General features: G+C 37.4%; 1 protein-coding gene across 8 annotated transcripts in view; it reads right to left on the bottom strand.

Annotated features, from left to right (window-relative positions):
- Nucleotides 1–26,776, bottom strand: part of SLC38A9 (solute carrier family 38 member 9) — an 82,037-nt gene that overhangs the window by 14,028 nt on the left and 41,233 nt on the right. For all 8 annotated transcript variants that reach the window (XM_078365497.1, XM_078365496.1, XM_008992056.5 and 5 more), the window contains 5 exons: nucleotides 22,867–23,037; nucleotides 15,032–15,091; nucleotides 10,965–11,159; nucleotides 8,272–8,379; nucleotides 4,714–4,820 (listed from right to left, as the gene is read on the bottom strand). In XM_078365497.1, coding sequence (XP_078221623.1) covers nucleotides 4,714–4,820; nucleotides 8,272–8,379; nucleotides 10,965–11,159; nucleotides 15,032–15,091; nucleotides 22,867–23,037 — 641 coding nt within the window. The remainder of the gene's footprint in view (nucleotides 1–4,713; nucleotides 4,821–8,271; nucleotides 8,380–10,964; nucleotides 11,160–15,031; nucleotides 15,092–22,866; nucleotides 23,038–26,776) is intronic.

The raw sequence follows: 26,776 nt of genomic DNA, 5'->3' as shown, positions 1-26,776 counted from the left end.
CATTTGAACCTTTGCGTTTTTTTTTTTTTGAGATGGAGTCTCACTCTGTCACCCAGGCTCGAGGGCAGTGGTGTGATCTCAGCTCATTGCAACCTCTGCCTTCCAGGTTCAAGTGATTCTCCTGTCTCAGCCTCCCGAGTAGCTGGGATTGTAGAGGCCCAACACCATGCTTGGCTAATTTTTCTATTTTTAGTAGAGATGGAGTTTCGTCCTGTTGGCCAGGCTGGTCTGGAACTCCTGACCTCAGGTGATCCAACCACCTCAGCCTCCAAAAGTGCTGGGATTACAGGCCTGAGCCATCACTTCTAGCCATTTAAACCTTTGCTTTTAAGCCTTTGTTTTAAAAATATTTTCTACAAGTGACAAACAGTGAATCAAATTATATTAGCTGAACCCAATATAATAGTTCTACAAAGCCCTAGTCCCAATACTAAGTGGAAGTAACTCATTTCATTTTTATTACATATGAAATACAGATTTCCAGGCCCACTGAGTGTTCTACTAAGCAAGGCAAAGACATGTCTTCAGTCCTTGGGAGACCATAAATTAAGAACACCTATCTCAATCCAGCACTGAACTTCTTACAATGGGGCATATACACCTCCAGATAAACTGGTGTCACTTTCCAAAAAAGCAATTCAACTTGAGAATACTGGCGAGCGAAAAGTTAATCACAGACAGTCCTCACTTTGCAGGGTAGTAAGAGACTATAAAAATTACTATGCAACCTGAAACCGTGATCACAGTAATCAATAGAAAAATGATAATTGTTCTATGATCTTTAACTATTGTCAAAACATTAAATATTCTGTCAGTTACAAATCTGTAGGGAAATTTTAAAAAGTAAAACATTTTTAAAGCACATTACAATATCAAAAATATTGAGAATTAAAGTATTTTATTTTTTTGGTAAAAACTTACCAAGAATGGTCTGAACTATGTTTGCCTCCTTCTTCTCATTGTGTAACTTAACAATATGGAGCAGGCATCTTTTCCATGCCTTGGTGAACTGTCATACTCCTTTATCCTAACTGCACCGGCTTCTAACATTTCATCTTTTGTGCTTTCAATGTTATGAGACATCTCTGAGAATTCGATTAATGTGAAGTTTTCCGACCATGTCATTTCCTCTGGGATAGCTCCATTTTTGTAATCATAACCACTTTCCAAATGCAGGTTGATAAGCTCACCTTCCTTAAGTTTCTCTGGCTACGTATGTAGAGTCTCTGGTATGACAGCAGTGTCAATATTTTCACAACTGGCTATTTCTTTTATAACTCTATTTATAGCATTCAATTCAAATTTCACTTCTAACATTATTGTTTTGTTTCACTGTGGCACCTTTGTTTAATAATTCCCTGTTCAAGTATCCATTTTTATAAAATATGTCAGTTTATGACTGGGAGACAAGGAGGTAATACAACTAACTATCTGCTTTGCAGACTATACAGTGAAAAACACACACAGTGACCAGTCACTAACAGACTTTGGAAGAAGTTATGTGATTGGTTACTAAATCATCACGTGCACTTGTTATTTATGTAGTGCTTTGTGAAGTGAGGGCTAGCAACTACTACTTTACAAGTACTAATAGTTCAAATCTTGTGGTAACTGAGATTTGAAACAAATGTTATTAGGAGGAACTGATGTAATTTAACTAAGCCAGATTAATGAAAGTGGTGCCTGAAAGAAGCATGCAACATGAGAACTACCTGTAACTTAACTCATTATTTCAGACTGTTTTCAAGTAAGACAAACTAATTATGAGCATGATAAAAATATGTGTGAATGTTTAAGATAAAACATGAGACTTCAGTAAGATTGTGTTTGTCTTCCCCAGATTCCCAGGTTTACAAGGTTGTTCTGTTATTAGGGAGACTTCAGTGGTAAAGTTTCAGAAATGCAGCCTTATGGATAGGATGAAAATTCTTCTTAATAAAATGAGTTTCTAGGGCACTTGGCTAACTGGGCTTGCAAGAACCGGCTGTAAATAACAGGAATAAGAGGGGTGAAAATACTAAAAATTTCCAGTCCCTATTGTATGTTAGATCATGTTAACATCACAATCCTGATTAGGTAGCTATTTTTTTTTTTTACTTAAAAAAAAAAGTAAAGTAAAATATACAGGTATATTTTTACTTATGACAAAAATTAAATTTGAGGTAAGATCAGCAAGATAAGAAATAGGAAAAATCCAGATTTACTCAAGTCCAACTTCATTTACAGGTAACATGCTACATGTATGGTTACTAAAGATGAAGAAGGAAGAGCTTAATTTACATTTTTGCCCTAGAGAGCTTACCTCCTCTACTTAGAAACGTTTTTGCCTTCTTAATGACTGCCAAACATTGCCCCTTACTCAAAGCCTTCTCAGAATCTCCAGGCACAGCAAATCCTTCCTTCTTTTGCATTTCAGTAACAACTGTATAGACCTCTATTAGAACTTCATTATGACTTTTGTTTACAAGGTCAGAAGCTGTTAAATTGAGCTCAAAATCTGCAGACAAGTAACTGGCTAACTTCTGCTTGCTTTGGGTTTAGTTTGCTTTACTTTTCCTGTTATCTAAGGTAGAAGGATAGGTTTCTGAGATCTTCATTTTTAGTGTGGGTGTTTACAGCTATACATTTCCCTATAAGCACTGCGCTAAATAATTAGTATTTTCTAATTTTTCTGTTATTTCTTCTTTGACTCATTGGTTATTTAAGAGTATGCTGTTCAATTTCCACATATTTATGAATTTCCCAAATTTCTTTCTGTTACTGATTTGTATCTTCACTCCATTATGGTTAGAGAACATACTTTGTATGACCTAAATCCTTTCATTTATTGAGAATTGTTTTATGAAACAGCATATGGTCTATCTTGGAAAATGTTCTTATGTACTTAAAAAGAATGTGCATTCTGCAGTTGAGAGAAGACTTTTATAAATATATATCAGATTAAGTAGGTTGACTGTGTTTTTCATGCTTCCTCTATCCTTACTTATTTTCATCTATTTGTTCTATCAATTTCTTGAAGGAGGGTGATAAAATGCCCAATTATAATTGTGGATTTGTCTACTTCTCTTTTCAGTTAGGCAATTGTTAATTGATTTATTTGGAAGCTCTGTCACTGGGTGCATATACATTTAGGATTATTATGTCTTCCTGATGAATTGATCCCTACAGATCATTACGTAAGGCTCCTCTTTATCTCTGGCAATACTCCTAGTTCTAAAGTTGACTTTGTCTGATATTAATGTGGCTGCTCCAGCTTTCTAATGTTTAATATTTGCATGGCATAATTTTATGTTTAACATAACTTCCTTGTTGACAATATGTAGTTAGGCTTTGTTTTTTTAAATGAGTCTGAAAATATCTTTTATTTATTTATTTATTTGAGATGGCATCCTGCTGTTGCCTAGGCTGGAGTGCAGTGGCACGATCTCCATTCACTGGAATCTCCACCCCTTGGGTTCAAGCAATTCTCCCACCTCAGCCTCCCACTGAGTAGCTGGGATTATAGGTGTGTGCCACCATGCCTGGGTAATTTTTGTATTTTTAGTAGAGATGGGGTTTCACCATATTGGTCAGGCTGGTCTCGAATACCTGACCTCACCTGATTCCCCTGATGCCCAACCCCCCACCCACAGCCTCAGCCCCGCAAAGTGCTGGGATTACAGGTGTGAGCCACTACACCCGGCCTCTTTTAATTGCAGTGTCTGGACCATTTATATTTAATATAATTAGCAGTACAAATGGGTTTAAATCTACTATGTTGCTATTTATTTTCTATTTGTCAAATCTATTCTTTGGTCCCTTTTCCACGCCTTCTTTTGGATCAGTTGCATTTTTTTTTTTTTTTTTAAGATGGGGTTTTGCTCTATTGACCAGACTAGGGGCCGTGGCAGGAACACAGTTCACCTCAGCCTTGGCTTCCAGGGCTTAAGTAATCCTGCTGCCTCAGCCTTCCAAGTAGCTGGGTCTACAGGCATGTGCTACCAGACCTGGCTAATTTTTTTTTTTCAGAGACAGGGTCTCACCATATTGCCCAGGCTGGTCTCAAACACCTGGGCTCAAGTGATCTTCCTACCTTGGCCTCCCAAAGTGCTGAGATTACAGGCCTGGGCCACCACACCCAGGGTATCTTTAAAAGATTTTACCACCATTATTGACTTATTAGCTCTATCTCTATTTTTTCAGTGGTTGCTCACTGGCAAACTATGGCTAATGAGCCAAATCTTGTCTAATGTCTGTTTTTGTAAACAGTTTCATTGAAACAATGCCACCACCCATGTGTTTACATATTATCTATGGCTGCTTTCATAACATAACAGCAGAGTTGGGTAGCTGTAACAAAAACCGTATAGCCGGCCGGGTGTGGTGGTTCATGACTGTAATCCCAGCACTTTGGGAGGCCGAGGTGGGTGGATCATGAGGTCAGGAGATCAAGACCATCCTGGCTAACATGGTGAAACCCCATCTCTAAAAAATAAAATAAAATTAAAATTAAAATTAAAAATAAAACCATATAGCCTACAAAGCCTGAAATATTTATCATCTGAACCTTGACAGAAAAAATTTGCTGACCACTGCTCTATGGTTTAAGTTTAAAAATTAAGATCTTGTAACAAAATTGCTTAATTGTACTCCAAATATAAAGTGCCTCCAATACTGACTTAAAAAGTTTATCTTCAGGATATATAAAAGTAAATTCCTCAGATAATTACTCACATTGTTTTCTTGTTTCTTGTTGTTCTTTAAGAGTGTGATGATACAATTATGAATAAAAAAAGCAAGGGTAAGCACTCCAGTCAGCTGTGGAAACTGAAGTCTTATCTCTAGGAGAAAATGAAAACAAAAACATTAAAACTGACAATTAGAAAACGAATATCAGTAACCAAAAGTTGATTAGTAAAAATCAGTTGTCACTGTTTTGTCCAGGGAATAAGAATATTAAAATGTCTTTACAAAGTTCCTCAAGGCTAGCATTATACTTGAGCAAAGCACTCAAAAGGGGGAGAAAAGTATACTCTGTCTGGGCTCAGTGGCTAACGCCTGTATCATAGCACTCTGGGAGGCTAAGGTGGGTGGATCACCTGAGGTCAGGAGTTTGAGACCAGCCTGGCCAACAGGGCAAAACCTTGTCTCTACTAAAAATACAAAAATTAGCTGAGCATGGTGTCAGGTACCTGAAATCCCAGCTACTTGGGAAGCTGAAGTAGGAGAATCACTTGAACCTGGGAGGCAGAGGTTGTAATGAGCCAAGACTGCACACTGCACTCCAGCCTGGGCAACAGAGCAAGACTCCATCTTGAAAAAAAAAAAAAGTATACTCTGTGCAGGTACTTTATATCAATTATTCCTGTTTGAGGTCATACAACTGGTATGGGGAAGGGCAGGATTCAAATTTAGGGTCTGACTTTAAAGTCCTTCATTAATATTTGAATTTGCCAGAAAAGTACCTCTAAAAAAGGAAATACGACAGGGAAATATGTCAGTGTCAGTCTTCACTGACAAATCTAAAATGCATTATTTTAAAAATATTAGAAATAAATGTCCACCTACAGGGCATTCATTAAATTGAGATACAGTTGTACAGTGGTATATGGTATCTAAAAATTATGTTGTAGAAGCAGTTTCATTTTTTTTTCCTGTGATTAAATAGCATACATACTGTGATTTTACTTTTATTTTTATTGTTTTATTTTTTTTGAGACAGGTTCTCACTCTGTCACCCAGGCTGGAATGCAGTGGCACAAACATGGCTGACTATAGCCCCAACTTTCTGGACTCCAGCGATATTTCTACCTCAGCTTCCCTGGTAGCTAGGATTACAGGTGCATGCCACCACACCCAGCCAAGCTTAAAAAAAAATTTTTGGAGAGACAGGGTCTCACCATGTTGTCCAGGCTGATCTTGAATTCCTGGGCTCAAGTAATCCTCTCACCACAGCCTTCCAAAGTGCTAGGATTACAGGCATGAGCCACTGTCCCCGGTCTACTTTTATTTTCCAAATATGTGTGTATATAGATGTGTACATGCAAAGAAAAAAGACTGGAAGGGTATCCATAAAAATATAAATAGTGGTTATGTCAGGTTATGCAATTTATTTTAAATTAACCACTTACCTATAATCTCTAAATGTTCTGCAATAAACACATAAGTTACTTTAAAGTGAGAATAAAATAACATTGCAAAAGCACTGCCAATTTCTGTTTTGAGGACTGCTAATAGGAGGAAAAAATTGATTTTATGTAGAATAAAACCATGGTTTACTTGAAAATACTGCTGGTCTAAGCAAACCCATTTCAGGGGATTCCATAGTGTAAAAAGTAGAAATGTATAAGAAGTCCACTGACTCTGCTATATTATTTTAGGAAATGAAGAGAAAACAGGAATCAAGCACTAGCTCTAAAATAAAATAAATAAATCGAATAAAATAAGATCTATTAGTTTTCAATATGCTCTTTTCAATTTAGCTGAATTTCCTGTCTCTCAGATTTCTATTACTTAGTTAAGATACTCTGCAAAGCAATTTGTTAGCTAATCCTTTTCTATCTTTTCTAATTAAGGCAAGTAAGACCACTATTAGGTTTCTAACTTGTCATATTACAGTGGGTAAATAGCGTTTTCCCCACTAACTAACAAAAGCTATGTTTTTGAGAAAATTTCTTGAAAACCTGAGATTCTTTTTAACAGCACTATTGAAATATAATTCATTTCACCCTCTCAAAGTGTATAATGAAATTGTTTGTAATTGAATAGTATATTCACAGAGTTATACAACCATAACCACAACACTTCATTCCTTTTTTACTGTTGAATAATATCCCATTGTACAGATATGCCACATTTTGGCCAGGCATGGTGGCTCATACCTGTAATCCCAGCACTTTAGAGGAAGCTGAGGCAGACGGATCACCTGAGGTCAGGAGTTTGAGACCAGCCTGGCCAACATGGTGAAACCTACTAAAAATATAAAATTAGCTAGGTATGGCCCAGCACCTGTTAATCCTAGCTACTCGGAAGGCTGAGGCAGAAGAATCACTTGAACCTGGAAGGCAGAGGTGGCAGTGAGTCGAGATTGCGCCACTGCACTCCAGCCTGGGTGACAAAGTGAGACTCTGTCTCAAAAAAAAAGAAAGATATACCACATTTTATTTATCCATTTATTAGTGATAGACACTGGGCTGTTTCCACTTTCAGGCTATTATGAATAATGCTGCTATGAACATGAATATACAAGTTTTTGTGTGGAAAATACATTTGTTAAAAGATCACAGACATTAACACCATGATTGTTGCATAATACATTAAATAAAGATTCTTCACAAAATGGTTTTAAAGAAGCTCCAAACTTCTGATCACTTTCAAAGTGCTTACTTTATTCCTTTGAAAAGGCATATCAAGAAAGAATGTAAGCAGGAAGAAGATAATTGCATTACATATATCTGAGAAAGGATTCTTATCTGGAATGTATAAAGAACTCCTATAAATCAATAAGAAAAAAACCAGACAGTTAAATAGAAAAATAGCAATTCACAAAACATGAAATCCAAATGGCCAACGAATACATGAAAAGTTGCTAACTCGATAGCATGGGGAGAAATGCCAGATATAGGTGATGGGGAGGAAGGCAGCAACTCACACTGCTGTGTGTGTGCCTATGCAACAATCTTGCATGTTCCTCACATGTACCCCAAAATCTAAAATGCAATTTAAAAAAAAGAAAAGTTGCTAACTCCATTGAACATTACAGAAATGCAAATTAAAACCACATTGTATGTTCCCAACAAAAAGAGGTGACGGATATCCCAATTACCCTGATTTGAATACTATACACTGCATAGAGGTATTAAAAATCACATGTACCCCCCCAGATATGTACAACTATTATATGTCAATTAAAATTTTTAATTAAAAAACATAAAACCTCTGGAATACACAAGATCCTTTAAAGTGTCAAAAGAAAAAAAACTAACATAAAACCACGATGTAATACCACACTATATATCCATCAGAAAGGCTAGATGAAAAACAGAAAATTCAAGCATTAGTGCACTATAACTTATATGAACTTCAACTTTCAAGTAAAAATGACAAAGGGCCCTGGTTACCACTAACTGCAAGAAACTCAAAGTAATATCCATTATAGTCCTGTTTTTAACTTAATAGTATTTATAAAAATGCTCAGCATAAAAACATCATTACTTGTTTTAAAATAGCAAATAATAATGGTTAACTTAAGATCATAGTATTATAATTTATTATTTTGCCAAAACAGCTCACCTGGTACAAAAAATTCTGTTGGTATAAACCAATGAAATTCCAAATGAAATCCCAAGCGAACAGCCTTAAAGGTGACAAGGAAAATCAAATAAAGAACAGATACTGTGCCTGTGAGGAAAAAATTCAGAAACCATTTATTATCTTTGTGTGTTTTACAGATTATTTTAGAATCAGGCATTGTTTCCATAGTCTCAGCAAAGTGTGGGAAATTGTTACCTGTATTGATTATCTCCACTAACACCCAGCTGGGATCTAAAGACTAGAAATCAGCTACAGGAGTTACCAGATAAAACAACAATAACAACAAAACCCCTATGTAGTAGGCCTAAGAAGAACCAGATGGGCTGGGTGCAGTGGTTCACGCCTGTAATCTCAGCACTCTGGGAGGCCGAGGCAGCCAGACAACCTGAGGTCAGGAGTTCGAGACCAGCCTGGCCAACATGGAGACAGCTCATCTCTACTAAAAATACAAAAATTGGCCAGGCATGGTGGAATGTGCCTGTAATCCCACCTACTTGTGAGGCTGATACAGGAGAATCACTTGAACTTAGGGGGTAGAGGTTGCAGTGAGTCAAGATTACACCACTGTACTCTAGCCTAGGCAGCAGAGCGAGACTCCATCTCAAAGAAGAAAAAAGAAGAGAAGAACAGATGAAGGTAGCTCATACATTGCTGAATGCAAAAGTGCTGGATTTACTTATGAGTTGAGTTTAAGCAGAAGATACAAGGAGAGAGTCCATTATAAAATTGCAGGGTTATGTAGGATAGAAAAAACAACATAAAACTACCTTTTATTCCTTGAATTGGAAGTGTTAGAGACAGTCTGTCACAATATTTAATGTGAGATGGTAAGAACGTAAAGTAAGAAAAGCAGTGAATGTGAATCAAAAGCTTATTTGAGAAAGATGAGAAGCCAAATAATACATGAACCATCCTGATCTACTATCTAGATGTGGTTTTGATTTAGCAAGTAGTAGTATTACTTGCTAAATGGAGATTCCACACTCCATTCTCAGGTATTATATACATGGTAAAGTGGGCATTCAGAATTTTTTAGTAGTGTAGAAGGTAGAAGATTATTCCTTTTAAGAAATTAAGTCTAATCATTCAGGAGTACAGTCAGGAAACTTAGGAAGGCCTTAGATGCTAATTCCTCTAATGAAGCTATGGTTTTAAGAGAGTGGGAAAGTACCAAGGAAAAGAACAAAAGCAGAACATCCTTAAGGAGCTGGAGAATGAGCAATCAACCTGGTTGGAAGTCTGATGATTGTTGTGCCCAATTGAGCAAATCCTTCCATAAGTTTATATTCTTTTGAAAGATCTGTTTCATAGAAAAGTTGGCAAGCAAATCAGGAAACCACGAATGAGCGATATAAGCTCTACTGTGGGTCTGGAGATTAGCTGATTCAGAAAGGATGAAAACAAGAGGCCAGAGCTTATATAACCACAACTCTTCATCTTCTGTGCCTATGGCAGCTTACAATGAATCCTGTTGTGAGGCAGACAGGCAAAGAGAAATATCTTTACCTTTTACTTTGGTCTTCTGGAAACCTAGAAGCCACTTCCTTGCTCCTTGATAGGATGAGTAATCTATTTGTTTCATACTCTAGACTGCCTGCCAGATCTCACATCCACAGGGAGAAGGTAAAATCGTATGGTTTAAGTGGAGTTATCAATTCTTTATGAAGGATATCCTTGTTTTTGCCAAGATCTGAACTTTCACTGGGGGCTTCCTTTTGCCATCTTGAGTGGGGTAAACATTCGTTTAGTGGTTTCTGAAAAGCAGGGCTCACAGACAGAGGTCTGTTCCTTGAAGAAGGCAATAGTCTTCTAAGAAAAAAAAGCACTGAGGAAGAGAGCAAAAGCAGAATAAACCTAAGAAGCCTGAGATAGAGAGTGATCTCCCAGGTTCAAAGTCAGGTGATAATTCTGCATAATACTCTTAGAGACTGTAAGAAAAAACATTCCATAACCTTCCTTATAAGTTCTGTTTCCAACCCTTAGAATTGAGAATTCCTTCAATATACAATTTGGATCTCTCCTCCTGAAATTTTCGTCTATTTCATCTAGATGTATCCTCAGAGGAAATGAGGAAGAATTGTTCAGTTAAGTTTAGAATGAGAAACCAAATAATTCATGTCTTTAAAAAAAACAAAAACAACCAAACCAAAAATGGTCATCTACACTTTTCTCCATGCCAAATTCCACAAAAAAATATATAAAAATCAGGTTATCATAAGAAGGAACAAATTGCTGGGCGTGGTGGCTCACGCTTGTAATCCCAAGCATTTTGGGAGGCTTAGGCAGGTGGATCCCTGAGGTCAGGAGTTTGAGACCAGCCTGGACAACATGGTGAAAACTCGCCTGTACTAAAAACTACAAAATTAGCGGGTCATGGTGGCGCACGCCTGTAATTCCAGCTACTTGGGAGGCTGAGGTGAGGTGAGATCGTGCCATTGCACTCTAGCCTGGCAAAACGAGCAAAACTCGGAAAGGAAAGGAAAAAGGAAAAGAAAAAGAAAAAGGAAAGGAAAGGAAAGGAAAAAGGAAAGGAAAGGAAAGGATGGAAGGACAAACAAATTAAACACAAATGAACAGGCTTGGAAGGTAACTCCCCACTCAGACCATATTTCCCTAGACTCCACCACATATTCTATTATACAAAGTCTCCATAATTCAGTGCTATTACTTACCTAGGATATTAAATTTTGAAAAAAATGAAGGAGATTTAAAATTGAGCAGTGGAAGGAGAAGCCCTACAAGATAAAAGGGCACTGTCCTGGACTTATCCCACCACTTTTCAAATTGTTGGGCTCCTGTGTCATTGGCATAGAAAATCATAGAGCTGTTGTCAGGATGGCCTCCACTCCCGGCACTTGGACAAATCACTGCAATAGGAAAGCACCAGATTAGAGAAGACCACACACACAAAAAAAACAACAACAACAACAGAAAATGACTGCCCCTAGAGACAAACACTTGTTCAACCAACTTCAACTTTTCCTAGGAGGCTAAATATCTCCTTTCTGGAAAAAGTAGAGGGTTAATTTTAGGAATATTAGGAATCCTTCACCTAAAAATAAATAAGGGTGAGGGAATCTTTAAAATTTGTGAGAGTATCTTTATTTTTATTTATTTATTTTTTGAGGCAGAGTCACCCAGGCTGTAGTGCCATGGCATGATTTTGGCTCACTGCAACCTCCACCTCCTGGGTTCAAGCAAGTCTCTTGTCTCAGCCTCCCGAGTAGCTGGAACTACAGGTGCACATCACCATGCCCAGCTATTTTTTGTATTTTTAGTAGAGACGGGATTTAGCCATGTTGGTCAGGCTGGTCTTGAACTCCTGACCTCAGGTGATCCACCCACCTTGGACTCCCAAAGTGCTGGGATTATGAATGAGTTACCCGTGCCCAGTCCTGAGATATTATCTTTAAACTCTACTAGAAACTACGAAAATATCCCACCAAGCATCCCTTCGTTCCATTGCTAGAGAGAAAATACTGGGTTGGATGGTGTTAGGTCTTATTTATACAATAGTATAAAAAATATCATTTAGGGTGACTGTTTATTACATTAATAACCCATACAAAGGCCAAAAAGCAGGTTTCTTTTTAACAACAAACAAAATCTATGGGTTTGGAATAAAAAGCAAACATCATTGAAACAGCTGCCACAGTATCATAATCACTCATAAAAATGCAAGAATCTTGAATCCCAACAACCCAAAATAATTCTGGAAGTTAATCACATTTGATAAAAGCCTAAGAGTCCAGATGGTATCCAGACAACTGGGAAGTGAGTAAAATGTATGCTTTTTTTTTTTTTTTTTTTTTAGACAGAGTCTCACTCTGTTGCCCAGGCTGGAGTGCGGTGGCATGATCTCGGCTCACTCTAACCTCTACCTCCCGGGTGAAGCGATTCTGCTACCTTAGCCTCCTGAGTAGCTGGGATTACACATGCATCCCACCATGCCTGGCTAATTTTTGGATTTTTGGTAGAGGTGGGGGTTTCACCATGCTGGCCAGGCTGGTCTCGAACTCCTGACCTCATGATCTGCCTGCCCTGGCCTCCCAAAGTGCTGGGATTACAGGCATGAGCTGCTGCGCCCAGCCTAAATGTGTCTCTTCAATACTGATCTATCAGTGGCAATTTCTTTGGTTATCAGGCAGAATACCAGCCATTCTCATTGTGTTTCTAATGTCACAATAGAGCTTCTGCTAATAATCAAGCTCTTTGTAAGAATTTTCTTTCTCCTTAGTCAACGTTTTGGTGTGCTTTTGTCTTCTATGCTCTGGACAGAAATTTTCCTGTGCTGATTATAGTGGTTAAAAGCACAGGTTGTGATAGCCAGGTTATGGCAGCTGGGCACAGTGGCCTCAAAGATCACTTGAGGCCAGGAGTTTGGGACTAGCCAAAAAACATGGTAACTCTGTCTCTACAAGAATAGCAAAATTTTGCTGGATGGGGCATATAACTATAGTCCCAGTTATTGGGAGGTGGAGGTGGGAGGATTGCTGAAACCCAGAAGTACCAGGTTGCAGTGAGCTATGATTATGCCACTGTAGGCCAATCTAGACAACAGAAAGAAAGCTTGTCTCCAAAAAAATAAGAAAGAAGAAAAAAAAAAGAGCACAGGCTGTGGAAGGTAATTGAATAATGAATCCCAATTCTTCCGCTTAATAGTAAGGTGTCCTTGGATGAAATTAACTATGTGCCCTGGTTTCTTCATCTGGAAAATGGAGTTGACAGTATCTACCATTTAGGGTTGCTGTAAAACATTTAACAGAATGCCTACACACAGGTATTCAATGAATGTTAGCTACTTTTTTTTTTTTGAGACTGGGTCTCTGTCGCCCAGGCTGGAGGGCAGTGGCATAACTATGGCATACTGTAGCCTCAACCACTCAGGCTCAAGCGATCCTCCTGCCTCAGTGTCCTGAGTAGCACAGACTACAGGCACACACCACTATGTCCAGTTAATTAAAACTTTTTTTTAACAGATGGGGTCTTGCTATGCTGCACAGGCTGATCTCAAACTCCTAGGCTCAAGCAATCCTCCTGCCTCAGCCTCCCAAAGTGTTAGAATTAAAAGTGTGAGGCACCATGCCCAGCAGCTAAAATTTTTTATATTAACTGAAATGGATTGTTTCATACTCTCACTATTTACTACACTGTTCAAAATAAACATTAGCAGAGAAATAAAGAAGTGCTGGATGTAAGATATCACTATACAAAGTAATCTGACTTTGCTGGCGGTGTTCTCTAAATCTTCAACATGGCTGTGATATCAATATTTATTTCCTTAATGATAAACTGACTCCCTACTGGAGGAGAAATACTATTAAATTTAGATATTAGTAAACTAGTTTCATCAATTAATATCAGAATAGGTATAGCAAAATAATTTTCTCTTTAAATACAAGGATGTTATTTGGTCCTTTGAAAACTCTGAGGGATAGGGCACAAGATATTTTAGTATAATTCAAAGGTATATGTGTGTGTTCACAGGAATAAAAGCTAGTACTTCACTCACTCATTTTCTAGCATTAACAAAAGACAGGTTTAATTAGGGGCAAAGTAAGACACTGAGTAGCAAACACTAGAATGTATACTTCATGAGAGGACAAACTTTCGTCTGTTCATTATTATATCTCCAGAGCCTAGAACAGTTCCTGACACATTGTAGGCTTAATAAATGTATTTAATAAATTATCCTTTTTTTTTTTGAGGCGGGGTTTTGCTCTTGTTGCCCAGGCTGGAATGCAATGGTGCGATCTTGGCTCATCGCAACCTCCTCCTCCCAGGTTCAAGTGATTCTCCTGCCTCAACGTCCCGAGTAGCTGTGATTATAGGCATGCGCCACCATGCCTGGCTAATTTTGTATTTTTAGTAGAGATGGGGTTTCACCATGTTGGTCAGGCTGGTCTCCAATTCCTGACCTCGGGTGACCTGCCCGCCTTGGCCTTCCAAAGTGCTGGGATTACAGGCAAGAGCCACCTCGCCTGGCCAAATGAATTATCCTCTTAGTGATCAATGTGCGCCTCCATCAACATGACATCAGTTTAGTATCCCTGAAATCTAAATACATACAGCTTTAGGTGATGTTCGAGTTTAGCAGCATAACTGCTACCAAGGTTATATTAGTATTTATATTTACTTTCCCTGTAACTGCCATACTGGATGAAACCCATTGGCCACAGGGTTTTTTTTCTTTTAATAAATAAAAACTTTTAAGAAATTAATTTCTTTTGGAACCAAAGCTTCTATTTATTTTTTGTTACTAACGAAATTTATATTTAGTTACTAACCTCTGTTTATTACTAGAAAATTAATCATTTTACAGGTTACCAATTTGTATAGCTTATATGTTAGTGACTAAAACAATACATCTCCAAAACTAAGTTAACAAACCGAGAACTATGCTTCTAGACCTCTGATATAATTAATAGTGATATAGGTTCTTGAAAATATTGATTATTCACAGGCAAATATGGATACTATAGATAAAATTGTGAGTTGTATAATATGAACTAAATGTTGCCGAGCTCACATTAATACAACCTCTTGCCTGGCTTACATTAACACAGCCTTTTGGAGGGTCTTTTTTTTTAAACTCACTAATTACCAACAATTTAGTAGCAGCTCAGTAAACATAATAATTTTCTGGTAATCATTTACCTAAAATGAGGCCACATATTCTACCTTAAATTCTTTGGGAGCAAAGTGGAGAGTAAAGAAACAAACATCCCAAACTACTTACCGGGGTTGCTATTATTGGGATTCAGTATAGTGTCTGTGTCATTAATGTGATGAATAAAATCTAAAAATGAAGGAAAAAATATAGTTTAACACTGAATGAAAGATACTAAATCTGTTATCCTTTAAGGCCTTTTAGTTATAAGAATCTTTTTTTTTTTTTTTTTTTTTTGAGAAGGAGTTTCACTCTTGTAACCCAGGCTGGAGTGCAATGGCGCAATCTCGGCTCACCGCAACCTCCGCCTCCTGGGTTCAGGCAATTGTCCTGCCTCAGCCTCCCGAGTAGCTGGTATTACAGGCATGCGCCACCATGCCCTGCTAATTTTTTGTATCTTTAGTAGAGACAGGGTCTCACCATGTTGACCAAGATGGTCTCGATCTCTTGACCTCATGATCCACCCGCCTCGGCCTCCCAAAGTGCTGGGATTACAGGCATGAGCCACCGCGCCCAGCCAAGAATCTTTTAATATTTGTGTAGTAATCTAGTCCACTGAACCAAGACTACTTCACTGTTAACACAGCTGCACCTTCTACAGTTTTCTTCACTTATAGGAATGATAATTTAATGGCTTCACAGTGCCACTGTGGAAAATTAAAAAAAAAAAAAATCTATCCACAACACTGAATTAGCATAGTTTAAAGCTCCAGAATAAAGATATGTACGTTTTTTTCTTATACTCACACTAAAGTTACATCTCACATAGAGTACAGTTCTAATGTGTGCAAAAAGGGGAAACCAACACTCATACACAGCTAATCTTAAAGTCTAGAAAATCACTTAAAGTTTTTTTACAAAGTACAATACATACTTTTATAGATCTAAGGCTATATACGAATTGTTATACACATAAGAACCACTAACCACTGAGTTAGACTAAAGGAAGTAACAAAGAGTAAAGCACATGCAGATGGCTGAGCATTCATATCATTCTACGGTGAAGGAGAGATTAGGCAGAGAATATGCTTACTTGCTAGGCTGAGGGGGTTTACTTTATTCTGTTTGATATTCACCTGCTATAACCTTAGTAAGCATTAAGAGAAGTATTTGTTGTGAAACTTGAGTAAGATGGTAAAAGGTGCTGGGTTAGGTTTTAAGTCATGAAAGTAAGTTAAATATTTACTCATCTTCTCTGTATGTTTCTCAAGATAAAAGAAACAGTGTAGTACTCTGTTTCTGGGTTTTTACAATATCTCCAATGATTTAAGATGGAAATTTGTGAATCTTCGTGTAATTTCTTGATGGCAAAGACTTACAATAAGGCTAGTAAAATCTTGACACAAAGCATACTGGGTTAAATAGCATTCCCCTTACTCCAAATTTATTTCTACTAGAAACCTCAGAATGTGACCTTATTTAAAAACAGAGTCTTTTAGATATAACCAAGTTAAGATGAGGTCATAATGGATTAGGGTGGGCCCTAAAGTCAATGACTAATGTCTTTCATTTTACTATATTTTTTTATTTTAAATTATTTATTTATTTTTTGAGACAGTCTTGCTGTTGCCCAGGCTGGAGTACAGTGGCATGATCTCAGCTCACTGCAACCTCTACCTCCTGGGTTCAAGCAATTCTCCTGCCTCAGCCTCCCAAGTAACTGGGGTTACAGGCGCCCACTGGCAAGCCTGGCTAATTTTTCTATTTTTAGTAGAGATGGGGTTTCACCATGTTGGCCAGGCTGGTCTTGAACTCCTGACCTCAGGTGATCCACCCATCTCGGCCTCCCAGAGTGCTGGGATTACAGGCGTGAACCACCATGCCCGGCCCAATGACTGATGTCTTTATAGAAAGAGGGAAATTTGGACACAGACATACAGAGGTAAGAGGGCCATGTGAAGATGGAGGGAGAAACTGGAGTGACGTACCTACTTGCCAAGGAAGGCCAAGGACCACCATCAACCAACAAAGGTTAGGAAGAGACAAGGAAGGATTCTTCCCTAGATCCTTAGAAGGGAGCAGGGCTCCACTGACCCTTTGATATCACATCTCTAGTCTACATAGTTATGAAAAAAGAAATCTGTGTTGTTGTAAACACGTTTATGGTTATTTGTTACTGCACCCTTAGGAAACTAATACACCAAGGCTCAAGGACAGCATGAAAAAGAAAAAACCATAGGCCAGTATTTGTTAGGAAAAGACACAAAGCTTCTACCCCTTCAAAAAAGCAAACTCAATCCAGTAAGCTGTTTGAAAAATGCATGTCATGACTAATGAACTTATTTAAGTTTATCCCACAATACTAGGATGGTTTAAATTTTACAAAATGTATTCATTTAATTCATCATATTGATAGAGGAGAAAATTTAAGTAAGATCCTTGTCTCTTAATATCTTTTGATTATCTCGAGACGTAGATTAAATACTTGATAAAATTCAACCACTTTAATGAAAATGCTTAAGAAAACAATCGTCGGGAATGTCTTTAAATTATTAAAGCTTACAACTAATATCCCACAACAAACATAATATTTGTGAAACATTAGAAAGATTTCCTTACGAACAATATAAGAATATCTACAAGCACTGCTTCAATGGAACTTCACACTTAAAAAACCGTCCATATATACATATAGATACACATTTACACATATGTGTCTGTATTATATACATGTATAAATATAAATGTATGTATACTTATATGAACTATTAAAAAGAAACAGAAAGCTTTTTTTTGACATGAAGTCTCACTGTTGTCACCCAGGCTGGAGTGCAGTGGTGCGATCTTGGCTCACTGCAATCTCTGTCTCTTGAGTTCAAGCAATTCTCCTGCCTCAGCCTCCTGAGTAGCAAGGATTACAGGTACCCGCCACCACACCCGGCTAATTTTTGTACTTTTAGTAGACACAGGGTTTCACCATGTTGGCCAAGCTGGTCTCAAACTCCTGACCTCAGGTGATCCGCCTGCCTTGGTCTCCCCAAGTGCTGGGATCACAGGCGTGAGCCACCGCACCTGGCCAGAAAGCTTTTCAAATTCACAGATGATATGATTATTTAAACAGAAAATACAAAGTGCATCTACAAAATTTTTAGAATCAGTGAGTTCAACAAGTTTGCTAGATTCAAGATAAACATTCAAGAGGCAGGATAGGGGGCTCATGCCTGTAATTCCAGCACTTTGGGAGGCTGAGGTGGGTGGATTGCTTTAGCTCAGGAGTTCAAGACCAGCCTGGGCAACATGATGAAACTCATCTCTAAAAAAAATACAAAAATTAGCCAGGTATGGTGATAGTGCAGCTACTCAGGAGGCTGAGATGAGAGGATCACCTGAACTTGGAGAGGTTGTGGCTGCAGTGAGCTGTGATCACACCACTGCACCCCAGAGCCTGGGTGAAAGAGTGAGACCCTGTTTCAAAAAAACATTCAAAATGTAATTAGGGTTCTTTTTATAATAGCAACAAATAATGTGAATGTATAATAAAAAATATATCATTATTTTCTAGGAAGACAAAAATGTTCTATTTCTTGAAGGTGGTGTGGGTTATATAGAAGTATGTATTTTTCAAAATTGTGTAATTAAGACATACAGTTCAATGAATAAATTCTATCTAAAAAAGAGAATGATACATATACTAATATTGAACTGGGGTGGGGAGTGGGTGTAGCATGGATTATATCTTCTCAATGGATGTGATGTTACTCTTAAGAGGGACAAAATTCATTCTTAGAAGGTAAAAGAAACTCTTTTTACAGCTAAAGCATATGTATACATACAGTTCATAAGGAGATTTACAATATATCTTTGGTATTAAAATTTCATACAAGGGGTGATCAGAAAAAAAATCCAAAAAGGCTCCTTGAAGGGATAATAATGAAAAAATGGTTGAAAAGCACTACTATAGATGATTTTAAAAAGACAAAGTGTTGATAACTGTTAAAACTAAGTAAGAGGAAATTCTGTTTACTTTGTATGTATCTAAAATTTTTTATAATAAAAACTGCATATTAGTATATTAAAACTATAGTTACAGAAAAAAATGCTACGATCCTGAGGAAAAAGTCCAAAAAAAAAAGATACTTATCAAGAAAATCTTTAAGAATATTTTTTAAAGACCTAAATAAATCAGAGATTATGCCATGCCAAAGTCATAAATAGGAAGGCTCAGTATCTAAATGATATCAGTTCTCTCCACATCAATAAATCCAATGCAATGTCAATTGAATTCTAACTCAATACTCGACGATATCAATTACTGCACTGTGTGTATTCCAACTGATGGAATCAATGCAATTCCAATCAAATTCTGATTGGAATTTTGTGTAACTTGATAAGTTGATTCTAAAATGTATATGGAACAGTTATAAACCATAAGGGAGAAAAACAGTAATTTTAAAATAAAATAAAAAGCTTCTGAATAACATAGAGCTACCATATAAAAAGAGAAGACAAGCCACTAATTAGAAGATATTTGCAACACAATAGTGGATAAAAGGTTACCGTACTTTACAGAGTTCCTACAGGTTAGAAAAGGACCAACAATCCGATAGAAAAATTGGCAAAAGAGGCTGGGCTGGTGGCTCATGCCTGTAATCCCAGCACTTTGGGAGGCTGAGGCGGGAATATCACTTGAACCAGGGAGTTGGAAGGTGCAGTGAGCAGAGATTGAGATGGTGTCTTGCTCAGCCTGGCGACAAAGCAAGACTCCATCTCAAAAAAAAAAAAAAGAAAGAAAAATGGGCAAAAGATACGAATAAGCTATTTAATGGTCAATACAATTAAGAAAAGATGATTAATGGTACTACTTATGAGGAGAAATGCAAACTAAAACCACATCCTGATGGCAAAATTTAAATCTGATAATACTGACTGTGAGTGAGGATGTGGAACAAGGGGACCTTTCATAAACTTGGTACAAGCATGATAAAGAACAATTCTGAAATCTCAATTAAAGTTGAAAATGTGAATATCTTAAATTCCAGAAGTGTGTCTATAAGGTCGGAGACAGAAATAAGGATGTTTAATAAAGCCTTGCTTGTAATAGCACAATAAGTGAAAATAAATTAAATGTTTATCAATGAGAACAGATTAAAGAAAGTTGTATATTCATATTACCAAATACTATAAGCAATTATAATGAACTTTGTATATTAATAGAGATGATGAAAGACAGAAAGCAAGTTGCAAAAGCATTTGTGTAGATTAAAAACATGAGGCTGGGTGCAGTGGCTCATACCTGTAATCCCAACACTTTGGGAGGCTGAGGCAGGTGGATCACAAGGTCAGGAGATCGAGACCATCCTGGCCAACATGGTGAAACCCCGTCTCTACTAAAAATACAAAAATTAGCTGGGTGTGGTGGCACAAACCTGTGATCCTAGCTACTTAGGAGGCTGAGGCAAAAGAATCACTTGAACCGGGGAGGTGGAGATTGAGCCGAGATCGCACCACTGCACTCAAGTCTGGCGGCAGAGCGAAACTCTGTCTCAAAAAAACAAAAACAAAAACAAAAAAACACGCAAAACAATAGTATATGTTGCTCATATATTCATGCAGTAAAAGTCCAAAAAGTGTATGGGATTGATAAAAACCAAATTCAGAAAAGAAGGAAAATGAGATTGAGAAGGAGTATACATGGGCCTTCTACTCTATCCATATTTCCTTTTTATATGAATAAAGAACTAACTAAGCATAGTGGCTTGTACCTATAATTCTTTTTTTTTTTTTTTTTTTGAGATGGAGTCTCACTCTTTGTCCAGGCTGGAGTGCAGTGGTGTGATCTCTGTCACTGCAACCTCTGCCTCCCAGGTTCAAGTGATTCTCGTACCTCAGCAACCCAAGTAGCTGGGATTATAGGCTAATGACACCATACCCAGCTAATTTTTGTATTTTTAGTAGAGACGGGGTTTTACCATGTTGGCTAAGCTGGTCTCGAGCTCCTGAGCTCAAGTGTTCCACTCGCCTTGACCTTCCAAAGTGCTGGAATTACAGGCATCAGCCACCATACCCAGCCTGTGCCTATAATTCAAACTACTTAGGAGGCTGAGGTGGGAGGATCACTTGAGGCCAGGAGGCAAAAACTAGCCTGGGCAACATATTGATACCCTGACTCTACAAAAAAAAAAAAAAAAAAAGAACAAAAAAGAGATCTAATAAAAATATGATAAAATGTTAACACACAAAAACTTATTAGTGAATATACTGGTATTTATATTAGCTTCTGCATTTTTTTGTAGTTTGAAATATTTCATAATTTTTTAAATAATAAAGATGCCAAGGACCAGGTATGGTGGCTCACACCTGTAATCCCAGCACTCTGGGAGGCCGAGGCAGGAGGATCACTTGAAGTCAGGAGCTTGAGACCAGTCTGGCCAACATGGCGAAACCCCGTCTCTACTAAAAATACAAAAATTAGCTGAGTGTTATTGTGAGCACCTGTAATCCCAGGTACTTGGAAGGCTGAAGCAGAAGAATCACTTGAACCCGGAGGGTGGAGTTTGCAGTGATCTGAGATAGTGCCACTGCACTCCAGCTTAGGGGACAGAGCAAGACTCCATCACAAACAAACAATAAAGATGCTTGGTAGTAAAAATTATAAAGCTAATTTTATTATTTAATGTTTAAAATAAAATAGAGTTTATCTCCTTCAGTCAAAGGCTCTTAGGGAAATTAGCTGCTGTGATTATGTTAGAAATTATTTTGAAATTTTGTTTTCACATAAATCCAGATTTTAAATATGTTTTATTTAAAGCTGCTAAACAGGCCGGGCGCGGTGGCTCAAGCCTGTAATCCCAGCACTTTGGGAGGCCGAGGCGGGTGGATCACGAGGTCGAGAGATCGAGACCATCCTGGTCAACGTGGTGAAACCACGTCTCTACTAAAAATACAAAAAATTAGCTGGGCATGGTGGCGCGTGCCTGTAATCCCAGCTACTGGGGAGGCTGAGGCAGGAGAATTGCCTGAACCCAGGAGGCGGAGGTTGCGGTGAGCCGAGATTGCGCCATTGCACTCCAGCCTGGGTAACAAGAGCGAAACTCCGTCTCAAAAAAAAAAAAAAAAAAAAAAAAAAAAAAGGCTGCTAAACATACACCAAACTTTAGTAAAACCTTTATAGGGAAAAATGTTTGGTATCTTATACAATAAACTTCCAGCTCAGTACAGTGACAGGAGCCTGTAACCAGGAGGCTGAGGTGGGAGGATCACTTGAGCCCAGGAGTTTGAGACCAGCCAGGGCAAAATAGCAAGACCATGTCTCAAAAAAAGAAAAAACCAAATTCATTAATTAAAAAAATGAACTTCCTCTATCCAATCTACGCAAGTATTTTGACTGATTTAAGAATTTAAGTAGCAGATTTGGGTAAATTATAATTCTATGATATGTAAATATGAATAATATATTTATCATATACATTCCATTATTCTTTGACTTTCTAATCTTATATCCTAATGTGTTGAATTTAAGTAGCAGATTTGGGTAAATTATAATTCTATGATATGTAAATATCAATAATATATTTATCATATACATTCCATTATTCTTTGACTTTCTAACCTTATATCCTAATGTGTTGAAAATAAGTGGCTGAAATTCATTTCCCCTAGAGTCTACATATCAAGTTCTTTAGAGAAAATATACTTAAAACATCTACTGGATTATAGATATATTTTATATTAACTAAAGATTTTGGAGTAACATTCATTTGAAAATTAATGTTTGGAAATGAACATACATTATATTTGAGATTACAACCATAGAAAGCAAACTGAATAAAACATATTTTCCAGAATTACATACATTACTTCTCATTTTATTTACCCAAGTCCTAGAATTTAAGGCTAGAACTAACATTACAGTGGTAATTGCATTTGAAAGTACTGTATTAAAAGCATATGATATAGATACTTACTAAAAATAAACTTTCCAGTATTAAAAAGAAAATTTGACATAAGCACCCAATAAACTATCATTGCTCCAATGAGAGACACCAAGGAGAAAAGGAGACTCGACCACTGCCCAAAGGAGCCAAAATAATGTCTGCAGACATCTGGATATTCCCAGGTAGTGGTATCCAATGAAGCTAGATAAAATAAGAGAAAGAATAAAACTAAATGTTGATCATATATTCCATATTCATAATTTGTATTCCCCAAATAAACTCAAAATATTTAGTGAAAGATTATGGGTATTCTACCACTAGACATTAGAATATATTATGAGATAATAAAACTAAAACATTATAGAAAAATAAAAAAAGAAATGTAGATTAAAAAATAGTACAGGTAACCTGAGAAACAGATTATAGCATTGTAACATTTTATAATTAATAAAAGCAAGTGATTAACTAAGGTTAAACAAATGCATCAGTAAGGGGCAGAAAACATTACTTAATATTTGGCATATTCAGATAACAACATAGGGGAAAGTTTCTGGAGTCACACTTTCTACCACATGCCAATATAAATTTCAGAAAACTAAGTCAAACAGGCCAGGCAAGGTGGCTCATGTCTGTAATCTCAGCACATTGGGAGACCAAGGCAGGCAGATTTTGAGACCAGCCTGGCCAACATGGTGAAACCTCATCTCTACCAAAAAATACAAAAAAATTAGTTGGGCACAGTGGCACGTGCCTGTAGTCCCAGCTACTCTGGAGGCTGAGGCACAAGAATCTTTTGAATCTGGTAGGCAGAAGTTGCAGTAAGCTGAGATGGTGCCACTGCACTCCAGCCTGGATGACAGAGTGAGACTCTCTCTCAAAAAATAAAAACAAAAACAGAACAAAGTTAAAAAACATAATGTAGAAATAGAACCTGAAAGGTTATCCTGTTCTAGCAACTGAAGAAACAAATTACAATGAAAAAGACAAACAGGGCTGGGTATGGTGGCTCAGGTCTATAATCCCAGCACTTTGAGGGGCTGAGGTGGGCAGATTGCTTGAGCCTAGGAGTTGGAGACGAGCCTGGGCAACATGGCGAAATCCTATCTTTACAAAAATATTCAAAAATTAGCTGGGCGTGGTGGTGCGTACCTGCAGTCCCAGCTACTTAGGAGCCTGAGGTGGGAGGGTCCCCTGAGCCCAGGAGGTTGCAGCCGCAGTGACCCATGATCCCACCACTGCACTAAAAAGAAAGTAATTTAAAAGAATACAGAAAGCATATATAAAATATTTTTAGAAGAATATTCTTTAGAGTACCAAAAATAAGCAACAACTTTAATATACAGCATAGGGCAATGATTAAGCAAATACAATAGAGCTGCCGCATGCAACTGTATACAATCATTAAGAGACAAAAATGGTGATTGTAGAAACAGAAAGTGTACTAAAAATGGGTGATAAAGTGGAAGACAACTAAAATACAATATGAATAACTTGATAAAACATGTATTTAGACATTCCTATCATTTAGAATAGACATGGACACAGAAAGGGGAGTACTAAACACTGGGGTCTATTGGGAGGAAAAGGGGAGGGCCAGTGGGAGGGGGAGGTGGGGAGGGATAGCCTGGGGAGAAATGCCAAATGTGGGTGAAGGGGAGAAGAAAAGCAAAGCACACTGCCATGTGTGTACCTACGCAACTGTCTTGCATGCTCTGCTCATGTACCCCAAAACCTATAATCCAATAAAAAATTAAAAAAAAAAAAAAAAAAAGAAAACAAAAAACTAAAAAATATTTGCTTTTCTATGATAGAGTTATTGTATTAATAATACAAACTTTTTATTTTACATTTGAATGTTCAAGGAAGAATATAGAAAAGCATAACCTATGAAAGAGTATTTCAACTGTCATCAAAGGATAATTTTACAGTCTTTTTTCCTTTATAATCCCATGCTTTGAACTACTTTGAGATAATTGTTATGTTGGTTGAATATAGAAAAACTGAAGTTCTGCTATCTTTGAAGCAAAATATGGCAGCTGGTACATGGCAGAAAGCAGTGATAAGTCTGAAAAATTGAGGACAATAGAATACAATAATTCACGTCTAGATAAAGAATGTGAAAACAACATCACTATCAAGGATAACTGTTTCGGCTGGGCATGGGGACTCATGCCTGTAATCCCAGCACTTTGGGACGATAAGGCAGGCAGACCAACTTCCTGCATTCAACCTCCACTTCCTGCATTCAAACAATTCTCGTGCCTCAGCTTCTCGAGTACTTCTTTTTAAATAGTGTGGAACAGGAGGTCAGGAGTTCAAGATCAGCTTTGCCAACATGGCGAAACACCATCTCTACAAAAAATACCAAAATTATCCAGGTGGGTGGTGTGCTCCTGTAATCCCAGCTACTCAGGAGGCTGAGGCATGAGAATCGTTTGAACCCAGGAGGAGGAGGTTGCAGTAAGCTGAGTGACTCTTAGCATTTCTAATAAAATTATCTTTTGGCTGATAATAATAATTCTAAGTCTTTTCTAGTTTTTATATTTTTTAGGTTTTTTTTGATGCATTTGACAATATCTCCAAAAAACTGATTAATTATGAACATTTCTATGTTTTCTTGACTTTAATGAAAACTGCTTTAGCATTTCATAATTTTAGAATGGTGCTGGTACTTGTCTGGGAATAAATAGAGTTTGTTATTTTTAAGTAGTGCTTTTCACTTAAGAGTCTTAATCAGAAGCAGGTGCTGAATTTATTAAGTACCCTTTTTATATCTATTGATGTAATTATGAATTTTCCTTTGTTAATATAGTGAATTATGTAGAATGTCTTAAAAATGAAACATCCTTGCATTACTGGAATAAACTTTATCTTAGACACAGGATATTCTTTTGATACACTGTTGGATTCTATATGATAATGTTTTACAAATAAATTTTACATCTATATTTTCTTTCTTTTTGGTAACGTTAGGCTTTGTGTTAGGCGTGTGTGGACTTTGCAAAATGAATTGGTAGAAGTTCTTCTTTTTATTTTAATTTATTTTATTTGAGACAGAGTTTCACTCCATCACCCAGACTGAAGTGTAGTAGCACAATCTTGGCTCACTGCAACCTCCACTTCCTGCATTCAAACAATTCTCATGCCTCAGCTTCTCGAGTACTTCTTTTTAAATAGTGTGGAACAGTTTAATAACTTGGGAGTTAACACTTAGCCTATAATCCTAGCATTTTGGGAGGCTGAGGTGAGTATATCACTTGAGCCAAGGAGTTTGAGACCAACCTGAGCAACATGATGAAACCCTATCTCTATGAAAAATACAAAAAAATTAACTGGGCATGATGGTGTGCACCTGTGCACCTGAAGTGGGAGAATCACCTGAGCCTGGGAGGTTGAGGCAGCAGTGAGCCATGATAGCATTCCAGCCTGGGTGACAGAGTGAGACCCTGTCTCAAAAAAAAAAAAAAAAAAGAGAAAATAAAAGAAAAAACAGTTACTGAGAGAACTCAGTGGGGGCTCTGCTCCCATTTTAAAAGAGATGCTGAATTAGATGATATATAAACTTACTATATATGTTTAAAGAAGTCTTCCAAGTTCAGCCACAATTTGCCTTAGAAACCAGAGGCTAAAATGATCTCTTACCATGTAGAAACCAGAATGAATCTTCTCTCAACTTTTTTATTCCTTTTTTTGAAAAGATGGAATATTGCTATGTTGCCAAACTCCTGGACGAAAGCGATCTTCCCACCTAAGCCTCCTGAGTTGCTGGGAATATAGGCACACACCACCAGGTCTGGCTTCTCAAGACTTTTAAATAAATACTTGCCAGTGACTAACACTAGATCTGGTTAGCATAAAGAAGGAAGCTGCTTAGTAGGCACAGAAAAAAACTGAGGCAAAGCCTGGTCTCTTGATTCATACTTGCTAAGATTTAATGAAA

The sequence above is a fragment of the Callithrix jacchus genome, chromosome 2, assembly GCF_049354715.1.
Source record: "Callithrix jacchus isolate 240 chromosome 2, calJac240_pri, whole genome shotgun sequence".
Lineage (NCBI taxonomy): Eukaryota > Metazoa > Chordata > Mammalia > Primates > Cebidae > Callithrix > Callithrix jacchus.
This window is presented reverse-complemented; position numbering and strand designations above follow the sequence as displayed.